At 43.0% G+C, this 11,215-nt stretch overlaps 1 protein-coding gene across 1 annotated transcript; it reads left to right on the top strand.

Moving 5' to 3' along the window:
• Positions 1 to 663: 663 nt before the first annotated feature.
• On the top strand, positions 664 to 10,399 carry GPATCH4 (G-patch domain containing 4). The gene is made up of 8 exons (XM_088453766.1): positions 664 to 830; positions 2,573 to 2,709; positions 3,296 to 3,369; positions 5,174 to 5,266; positions 6,721 to 6,828; positions 7,218 to 7,321; positions 8,271 to 8,321; positions 8,840 to 10,399. Exons 2-8 carry the CDS (start codon positions 2,631 to 2,633, stop codon positions 9,717 to 9,719), a joined length of 1,389 nt encoding a protein of 462 aa, XP_088309892.1. The 5' UTR covers positions 664 to 830; positions 2,573 to 2,630; the 3' UTR covers positions 9,720 to 10,399.
• Positions 10,400 to 11,215: the final 816 nt, after the last annotated feature.

Raw genomic sequence — 11,215 nt, 5'->3', positions numbered from 1 at the left:
AATTTTACATTTTTAACAGTAAATATAAAACAAATCCTGTAAATCTTAGGCAAACAAAGGGGGGAGGGGGGAAGCTGTCGCATGTAACATCTTACTGCATGCTTGCCGACACTCCCGCATTCTGCCGGAAGCTTAGTAAGCCTCAGCTTCCATTGAGATAAATGTACTGGTATAAAAAGCGTACAAAAAAGTGTGCAAAATAAACTTACTTACCGATAGTATATTCTGCTGTGCACCAATTCTTTTCTAAATGTCCCCCATTGAGTCGAAAAATCCAAAATAAATCAAATAAATACCAATTGCAGAAATATTACTTTGATAATGACCATAGATACATTTAGGTTAAATACATAAAAATTCACTAACATCTGGTGTCTACCTAGACATTGTCGACCTTTTTACTGTCGATCTATAGACCGGATCCCCCATGCAGAAAGGTGGAACTGCATACACCCAGTCAAATAGGTACATCTCCAGGACCCTGGTTTGTCCCTAAAAAAAAGATACACTCACCAACTATGATACAGGTTAAGAGAACCTGCCTTGAGTACTTGCTCAATAATAATAATATTCCAGGGACAAATTATTTTATCTCTAATATGTATCTTTTACTAAATGAGCGATGTAGTTACCTCCTCTTCCTGTAGAGGCCGCTATGGTGTCTCTCCAATGATGTCAGCAGACGTCACTTTTGGCAAGATGGCGCTGCCCATGGAGTGCATGCTTTTGCTGGCAGCTGCTGATTGCTGAGGTTTATCGGTTATTATTCAGCACTGACCCCCAGATTTCGGATTGATATTACAGCACCTGAGGCAGTAGCAGCATGTGAGGTATGTGCGATGTTTGCTGTCTGTGTTTGAATGCACTATATATTGCTAATGCACTGTCTCTATACTGCAGGCTTTTTAAACATCCCAGGACTTCATTAAGGTAGATTTATTTTTTTCTTAGAGTAGTGGAGTTGTCTGTGGGGGCAGCAAGGAGTCCTGGCCATGACTATTATTCTCAGGACATGCTGAGACTTCTGTTTCTTCAAAATTTCTAATAGCTTTTTAATGGAATTATAAACTTTGTTTGTTACCCCATATGGTTACAGTTTACCTTTGTTGTGGAAAGTGAAGTGCATAGATTTCCCTGTGCTTTGGAAGATATAAGTTGCGCTATGAGTGCTGCCATATTTGGATAAGGAGGCTAGGGTTCTCTGAGACTTCTGGAGAATGCTCAGGGTATTATTCTGTTTTACCTTCTTGGTTTATATTTAAAGATTACCATTTCTGGGTTTATGCACTCTTTGGGTGCACTTCAATTGTTTTAGTGCGCCCAATCTCCTGTCTAAAGTGATGGGAGATCGTGGGGCGCTATTCAATTGATGCCGGTCTTCGCGTCGATCGCGCCCAAAGAGGTCGGGTTTAGCTGCGTAAAACGGTTACACCCGACCAAAGTGCCGGGCCCTAACGAGTAACTTTTCACGCATTTCAGCTCGCCACCCCTGGGGGGTGCGTGCTGAAATGCCGGCGCCGGCGGCTGTTTACACCTGACAGCAGCAACAATTGTATAGCTCCTTCGGCCGCGAGGAGGGGCCAAAACAATTGAATTACGTCCAAAGAGTTCAGTTTCATTAATCTGTATTGTCAGACGTGGGACACTTTATAAGAACTGATGCAGAGGAAAGTTCAGATAAACGGTGATGTGGTGCTCAACAAGTAGTAAGATATTGGTTTCTGTGTTCTAAATGGCGCTAGATCCGAGAGGCGAAACCTATAAACTACAGTAAGCTGGATCCACTGATTGTCAAGATTACAATACGTTGTATTTGGAAATCAGGGGGCACTGACACTTAGGAACCCCAGTTGAAAAAAAAAATAAAGTTGATGCTGCAGGACCTATTTACCAAGCCTTTTGGCTACGTCAGTCACGTGGAATAGCTGTTTCTGCAGGATTTCCACTAAATTAAGTTACTATTTATCAAGACTTTAACTTCCTCCGTTAAGGGCACAATTGCAGCACACCGCAGTCCCCATACAGATGGCTTTAGTACGTGTTATGCTATGGCAAGAGGGATTGCAAAGAGGGGTCCATTCACATCACTCTGCTCCTTCCGGCTCTCCAGCTGCGCGTGCGTGACCTAAGGTCGGGACTGAACCCAGCTAGGTAAACTTTTGCAGCTGCCATCAGCTCCAAATTTAAAGCCTTTCGCATTCACCGAGACTGCGGCTTATCGGCGCAGTTGCTCCGGCATCAGTATAATAAATTATCTGCTCTAAAACCAGCTCTCAAATCACAGCATTAAATAGGCCCCTATGGCTGTAATTGAAACCCCATCAAGTGTCTGTTATGAAGAGAACCGAACAGCGCTGGGAGTGTTTGGCGGGCCTGGCACCCACATGATTGGCTCCAAAGTACGGTTATAATTGTAAAGGGAGTGGGGTTAGCGATTTGCTTGGTGAAGGTGGGAGATCCCATTAAGACTTTGCATTGTATACACTCTGCATTCCCCAGTGTTTGTAATAAAATTCTGTAATCTAAGGATATAATAATTTTCAGTGATTGTTCCCCTTCTACACAATTGCAGAGAAAAGAGGATTACTTACAGATAGGACAGACATTAATTTCCATATATTCCGTGTGACATGGCCGCTCCATCCAATGTAAAGAGCCGAGGCATGACGTTTGCAGTGGAACACCTACAGAGACACGGCTGGACTGAAGGTAACACCGCATGACCTATCCCTGCCGGGGGGAGATTCATGTGAAACCATGACACTAATAGCCCAAGTGCGACGTGATCCAATCAGGTGTCTGCATTCTAGTGACACTAATGAATGAGAATATCTGATTGGTCGCTATGGCTCCCAGTGCATTAGTGCTGCCGGCAGTAATCAGTTTTGTGTGTTATTTGTCCAGCTGTTATTCGTAAGCTAGGCATCCACTATACAATTATCTGTCAGATATCTGGCTGGTTGAAATGAAAATCTGGTAATGTATGCGATGAAATGACAATCGTCCATTTGCTCACAAACACTGGAAAACAGACGAAAATGGATGTTTAGCCAAATTGGTTAAAACACAAAATGAACCAATTTCAACAATTTTTTTTTGTCCGTTTTCCATTGTTTAAAACCATATGATAATTTGTCATTTGCTCCCATACATTACCAGGTTTTCATTCCAAGCAGTCAGGTTGTACAGATATCTGACAGATAATTGTATAGTGGATGCCCAGCTTTAGACGCAGGCCATTGTACTTATTATTGTGCTGAGTGCGATCTAGTTGTCCATTCTTGTGATTTTTCAGGGAAGGGTCTCGGCAAACGTGAGGATGGAATATCGGAAGCTATTAAAGTTAGAGTGAAGTCTGACGCAGCCGGGGTAAGAAGCTGCTTCTACTGTACAGACCTAGTGTGCATCATGTTATCTTGTAACCAGGATTGTCACAGTTATACTGGAACGTTGGAGAATTCACATTCTTTCCACCTCAATAAATACAAATGTTTTTCAAGCTGTATTCATAATTGTAGTACAGACTCCGTAGTGTTTACTTGCACATAATGAACTTGCCTACAGTCATGCCATCAGCGTGATCTAGAGCTTCTGTAATGCTGGGCATACACTATACAATTATCTGTCAGATATCTGTCCAATCTGGCTGGTTGGAATGAAAACCTGGTAATGTATGTGAGCCAATGACAGTTGATCATATGGTCTTAAACACTGTAAAACGGACCACAGCAGAGTTCCCGACAGCGCTGGAAATCCCGATCGTCAATAGGTAAGTATTGACTAACCTAGCCTAACCCCCTTAGGGGTGCCTAACCCTAACCTCCCTCCCAAGTGCCTAACCCTAATCCCCCCTCTAAGTGCCTAACCCTAACCCCCCTTCCCCACTGCCTAAACCTAAGTCCCCCTGGGAGTGCCTAACCCTAACCCTCCCAGGGGGGTGCCTAACCCTAAATCCCCCCCGGGTGCCCTAAACATAACCCACCCCCCCCTTGCGGCTGTCCGCTCGCGGCGCCCAGCATCCCTTCGATCGAGATGCCGGGCGCCAGTCTGTTGGCGTCGGGGAAATGTCAGGCGTCTACATCTAGACGCCCGGCATTTCACCTTCGCCGGGATATGACAGTCGGGAAGCCGTCTGCCGGTATTAAGGCAGCCGGCTTCCCGATTGTATACCGTTCAAATTGGTTAAATTCGTGTTTTAACCAATCTGTCTGAACGACCATTTTTGTCTATTTTCCAGTGTTTTTGAGCAAATGGTCGATTGTCATTTGGTCCCATACATTACCAGGTTTTCATTCCAACCAGCCAGATTGGACAGATATCTGCCAGATAATTGTATAGCGTATACCCAGCATTAGTATTCAACTTTCCATTAGTTGATTATCGGGTGCCGGGTAGCTGGACTATTTTAGCAATGATATCTCTCCTGGCTGCTTAAAAGATCCTGGCGGGTCCTAGTTTTTACCTCTAGGCATCCGAATTCTACATAATTTGGTCCATCCCCAGTTTATTGCGTGAGTGTTTTGTTTGACACCATTGATGCTGGCCGTGCCGCTCTGAATTCAATCTCTACCACAGGATTAATTTAACATATCTTACATGGAAATATTTTCCTGATCACATTTTATGCATTTATCTGTTCTTGTGTTAATAAATAAATGTAGCAAGGCACAGGGCTTGGTAATCCTTGCTGGTGGTGGCCATTTGCAGACCTGTATAGTTAGCGCTGACCCTGTGCACCCCCGTACCTTACTGATACGCTCCAAATCTTTCCTTTGAACATTCCTTGTCCCTGCCCCTCATACAGGCCTGTGGACGCATTAGCGGCGTGGTGGGGCTCATTATCTAAATTTGAATGAATCTTTTAATGTCTAATATCCAGATTATTATTACATATGATGTGGTTTGTTTCTCACTGTGAAGTATCATTAGTAGACATCAATAGTACAGCGCCACCAAGTGTTGCTAAGGAACTTTGGAATAAAACATCCTTGATATGGGGATACCTTCAGTTTCTGCTCTGAAAGAAGAGCTATAAAATCCGTTTTAACGCTAGTATTTATTTCTGTAACGTTCCTTTTTATGGGTACTACTTCTGTTTGTACTGTTTTTACATGTGACAGCCAGCCCTGTCTATTAGTCACTCCCTAGCGTCCTGTTGCATCGCCCCCTCTAGGTGGGACACGACTCTGCAGAGCAGTTCACCTTCCATTGGTGGGATCACGTCTTCAATAAAACCGCCTCCAGCATCTCGGTTGAGCCAGATCAGGTGAGTGAAGAGCTTCTGATTTATTACGTAGTTGATGGTAGTGGACGCCTAGGTGACAAAATTGTACAGAAATGCAAATTCAAATGAAATAATTGTTTCATGACATGACCTGCGCACCCAGACACACGTCTCCGCCTGATTACTTTTGCACGGACGATAATAACCTTGTACTTGAAGAATATTTCTGTCCCACAATTCCAGGATATATAGGTCTGGGAGACCAGACTAAAGTGTGTAATGTCAATGAATTAATTACAATTCTGATGAGACCACCGTGGTGTAGTACACAAAAAAGAAATATTTTATTCATAACCTGATTTAAAATGAACGGTATCCAGGAGGCATAAATAACATGATTTCCTGTACTCAAAATTCAGAGTTTTATTCAAAAATTATGTATTAAAGCATAAATTGAATCTCATAATGCAAAAAAAAAAAAAGATTTTGCTATCCATGATGATTTGCCATGATTGCAGAAATTAAAATAGGGGCTAAAAAAAAGAGTTAATGATATTTAAAAAAATCTAGTGTCATAAATAATTCTCAATAATTATAATGCCAAAACTATATTTAGTGCCTGCAATTTATGATTCTGATAAATGAATTGCAATAATCCTGCTTGCAAAAGGCAGTAGCTTTCAATGTAAGCAGAACAACGGAAGGCGGTTGTGTTATGCTGGCCATACACGGTAAGATTTTCTGTCCAACCATCCAACTAGTTGATTGGTTGGAATGAAAATCTGGTAAGATATGAAAGCAAATGACAATCAGCAATTTGCTCTCAAACGCAGGAAAATGGACAAAAACTGTTGTTTGAACAAATTGTTTAGAGCAAACATTTAACAAACTTGTCTGACCGACCATTTTCATCTATTTTCTGGCATTTAGGAGCAAATTGCTGATCATCAGTTACTCCCATACATTACCAGATTTTCATTCCAACCAATCAACTAGTTGGATGGTTGGACAGAAAATCTTACCGTGTATGGCCAGCATAACTCTTCCCAGTCTGACCAGCAGAACTGCAGAGTGCCATGGCCCAACCAGTATCTGCGGGAAGCCGACGGTCGAAATCCCGACCGCCGGCTTCCCGACTGTCCAATCCCGGCAAGGTACAAATGACAGGTGTCGAAATCCCAACGCCTGTCATTAGACCGACGCCGGGGGGGTGGGGGGCTTCGGGGGGAGGAGGGTTAGGTTAGGGGCTTCCGGGGGGGGGGGGGGGACTTACCCCAATGCTGTTTTACAGATAGCAGATTGGAGACATTGAAATACACTCTTTTACTGCGGGCAGGGAAGGGAGGGGTGGTTGGTGAGGTGTATAGCTCACATCCAGTAATTTTCATTATCTTTTATCTGTTTGGTGCTTTCATCAGAAAGTCATAGCAGTAATATCGGCTTACTGACATGGCACGTTAAACTTGATTGCCAGTCTCCGTTTGCTATCCTTGCAGGACGGTGTTCAGGTGAGAAAACTCACAGAAGAAAATACCAAAGTGTCAAATAAGAAGCCCAGGAAAGCACTAAGCCACAGCAACATGCTCTATGGCCGGTTTATAAAGGTAATGTCGCGGCGTGCGTGCTCATACGCCATGTTTCCTGTTTTGAATAGTGAGAAGTTCATGTAAATATAACAAGCAAATAGAGGGAGAGGTATCAAGCCTCTAAAGAGTGGAGAAGATGCCCATAGCAACCAATCAGCTTTGAGGTTGCATTTACCAAGAACATTCTATAAAATGATAGGCTGATTGGTTGCTATGAGCAACCTCTCCAGTGTTTAGAAAGCTTGATATCTCCCCCCATAGTGCCTGAAGCGCAGTATTTGCGTGTTGCGGTCTGGAAGCACGTTGACTGCGCACTTTAGTGCTGAGACGTGACCAAGCCCTTCATATTAGATGTCAGACAGTGTTGACCTTTGACCTGAATGTTTTCTGTTGTGTGGTATTTGTAGTCCGCTACACTGATGTCCGGTGGAGAGAAGCCCGTGGAAGAAGTGTCTCCTCCAGACAGCAGTGAGGATGAGGACGCAAAGCTAGACCTGTCGTCTGCTACAAAGTATATATCCACAATGCTTGGTATTGTATATAGGTCTGATGGTACTGAGGGAGTATACCACTCCATAGGCAAGGTGACCCTTCAGGGGGCAGATTACGGCTATTTAGGGACATTTATATACTAGAGCTTAGATACTGGTTTTGCCTATCTAAATTTTGGGATAAATATCTCAAAGTGCAACAAGTTTGGAAATGATAAAACTCCCCGTGAGAGGTATCTATGCAGTAAAGCATTGATGTACGTTACTGCTAAGTGTACAATTTAATGATCAGGGTTGTGGAATGGACGTTCACAGAAATATGGTAGCATGCATTAGTAACTTTTCTGAAAAAAAAATGGAGCTATTGTTTTTTGGAGTTGAGAGAAGTGTAGCCTGTATACAGTTATGATGATAATATTTTTTTTTGGTATTTGTCCAAATAAAATATATGTGATAAGTCTGCTATCATTTCTGTTCTTTGCTCCGTAATCCTATTATCTCCTCCCCAATTTATCCTGACATGCAGTAGCTTGGGGGCATGGCCTCATGACAAGGGATCGGTGTTAGCCATATTGGTCAGGAAATTAAGCAGACCAGTTTGTCATAGCCAAATAAATCTGTCTTGCACAGGGTTTCCCAACTCCAGTCCTCAGGGACCCCTAAAAGCGCATGTTTTACAGATCTGCACAGTACCGCAAGTGTAATAATTAGCGCCACCTGTGGATCTTTTAAAACATATGCATTTCGCAGGCGCCAGATTGCAGGTCTGTAGTACAGGGAAATTGTGACTTAGCAAATTGTGTACGACATACACAAATTTTACAGTTTTTGAAGGACAGGCAATATCTGTACTTGTAGTCCGCTTTGATGTACCACATTACTCAAAACTGCTGATTTTATAGGCAATATTATGCTGAAGGATACAGTCCTTTTGTTCTAGCCTAATTGAAATGCTTTATTCCAAAACAGGTTGACCGACGAAGATCTTATTAAGATTTGCGGAGGCCGCACCGCTCACAAGTAAGTCCGCCTACTCTTGGCTGGGTCACATGACGTATACAGATGGCGCATTGTTTTTTTAATCTGTCCACGTGACTCTGGGCATTCATGAATATCAAAGACAGCAGTGTGAACAATCCCCAAGTATTTGTACTGTGACATTAACAGACTGTAGCAAGAGAGCATAATCCATTGTGGTCAGCACCGAAAGATAACATAATGACATTAGCCCACCGAGCAGGCCCCACCAACAGCCAGTTTACATGTTTTCTCAGGCAAAATACCAGGACGTACAAAACACAGGGAGGGGCAGAGTTTTGTTACTTATTTTCTAAAGAATGGTACATGTTAATACTATAGTGTACATTGCAGTCTACTTGAACCAATAGTTATCACTCATAATAAAGGCTGCATTCTCAGAACTGTTAGAACATACTGTGCACAGATAGACTACCCCACTGTGTGTAAGAAGGTGTTGTTCAACTAAACCTTGTATTTCGTCTTATAGTCGTCTGAACGTGTTTCCTCCTTTCTTCTAGAGGCGCCAGGCATGGCGTGACAATGAGCGCAAAGCTCTCTAGAATTGAAGAGCAGGAAAGAGCGTTCCTGGAAAAGTATGGAAAGAAAGAAGCATCCAAATCAAGTACTGAATTAAATGCAAGAACGCAAGACTCAGGAGCTGGGATTAAGAAGAAAACAAAGATGGATGAAACCCAGGATATAGGGAATCAGGACATTTCCTCCGATATCTTCCTGCCAAAGGAGAAGAAAAAGAGGAGGAAGATGGCAGACAGTGTAGAGGCGGTGGAAGGTGTCCTCAATGGCCACGACGAAGAACATGTTCCTTCTACCGAAGACGAGAAATTCACTTCAAAGAAGAAAAAGAAGAGGAAGGTGGAGACCTGTGAAGAGGAGATGGAGATTCTCAGTGATCAGAGAAAGGAACGTAGACATACTACAGAAGAGGAAAATCTAAAATCTGCAAAGAAGAAAAAGAAGAGAGAAACGGTAGACAAGGAGTTGGATGGGGAACAGGCGGAGGGCAATGGTCACGGAGACGACAATGGTCAGTGTAGACAAGAGGAAACCATAAAACCTGAAAAGAAGAAAAAGTGGAATATAGAAGAGGACAAAGAACATGAAAGAGAGGACATAGACAATCAAGGTCAAAACACAGAAGAAGAGGGAAGGAAACCCAGAAAGAAAAAAAAGCGGAGAACAAGAGACCATGAAGAAGAGGCCGAGGTTGAGGGACATGCAACACCTACAGAAGAGGACGACGCGAAGATCAGAAAGAAGAAGAAAAACAAACATAAGCACAAGGAGCATCCGGCAGCTCTAGGAGACGCTGAACAAGTAATGGAGAGCACAGAGCCTCGTGTCACATACAAGAAGAAAAGGAAAAATAAATCTGATTAGAGAATGGAACTTGTGCTGTCGCAGTTGTGGTGGAGAGAGACATGGGACTGCCTCAGTGTATAAAAAAGCATGCCAGATTCAAGGGCCTAGTCGTCATCAGAGGCTGCATGGCCCCCGATGATTAAGTAGTGATCTCGCTGCGAGGGATACTTAAGTACCCAACTCGCAGCGGGGGGGAAATTGACACCGGAGCAGGTCATCATTACTCCGGTCAGGGGACAGCTGCTCCGAAAAGCAGCTGTCCCCTCCGTTACTTACCTCCTCCCCGTTGCCCTGGCTACGCATGCGCACAGCCGCCGAGGAGTCCACGGGAAGGTGGCAGAGGGATCCGTTCGATCTTTCTTCGCATCCACGGAACTCCATCCCATGGGAAGGAGTGGGGCTACGAGAGATGGCGCTTGTTCTTGAAAGCAAACTCCTGAAAATTTCAGTTTTCGGAGTTTGCTGAATATCAGGGGGTCCTGTCGGACCCCTGATGATGAATGGCCCGGTAACCTAAATATGTGGCAACTAGCATTTCCGCATGGTTACCGGGCCATTTATCGTTTGATGAATAGGCCCCTCAGTGTCTGATTTATATTGCCACTTTTATGATTCGTTCAAACATCTTACTGAATTTTGAGACTTATTGCTTCCAATGTTTGTAACACTCGATATTACTGAATCTTGAATTAAAAAATATTAAAGAAAAAAAACACTGTACTTCAAGACATCTGTTTGTGTGACTAAGCAAGAGATGCCACAAGGGAATGTTTTGTTCGAGCTATGGTCTAAAGGTTCTCAGACTGCTTCTGTCCATAGGACACCAAACCGTGCATGTGTTCCAGGCCTCCTCACAAGGGGCGTAGAGAGGCCGGCCGGGGACGGGTGAAGGGAGGCCTGGCCTAATCCTGGGAGGTGTGACTACGCTGCCTTAGGATAAAAAAATTAAATACATTATTTTTGGGAGGGGGGCGCTGTGAGCCCCTCAGCCACAGCGCAAAGCTATCAGCGTGATTGCTCTCCCCCACAGGCATAGGAGACTGCTGAGAACGGACTACTGAAGGGCAGTAAGTTGCTCGGACATTGATTAACAGCAATTCAATTTAATATAGTGGAACTTTTTTATTTATATATATATATATATATGTGTGTGTATAATATATATATATATCAATATATATATATAAATATATAAAATATTCCAACTAAAGGACTGAACAACTGGGAGTTAAACGCTGATGGATAAATGTGGAAACTATTCTTTTACTGTATATATGGATACATAAGAACATCTAATCACAATACTGTGGATTCTCTTTCTGCTACTGCTTGCTACAATTCAATTAAGAACTAACCAGCTGGAGCAACATTGTTTGAGGCAAATGTGAAAAGTTACTTTTCCAAATGGATACATAATAATATTATTGAATAGCTTCATTATTGAATTCACACTGTCAGTATTGCAACTTGATTTGAAAAACATACTAAGAGCCGTATTCAATTAGAGCGGACCC

The sequence above is a fragment of the Taudactylus pleione genome, unplaced genomic scaffold (assembly GCF_031769625.1).
Source record: "Taudactylus pleione unplaced genomic scaffold, aTauple2 ptg000587l, whole genome shotgun sequence".
Classification (NCBI taxonomy): domain Eukaryota; kingdom Metazoa; phylum Chordata; class Amphibia; order Anura; family Myobatrachidae; genus Taudactylus; species Taudactylus pleione.
This window is presented reverse-complemented; position numbering and strand designations above follow the sequence as displayed.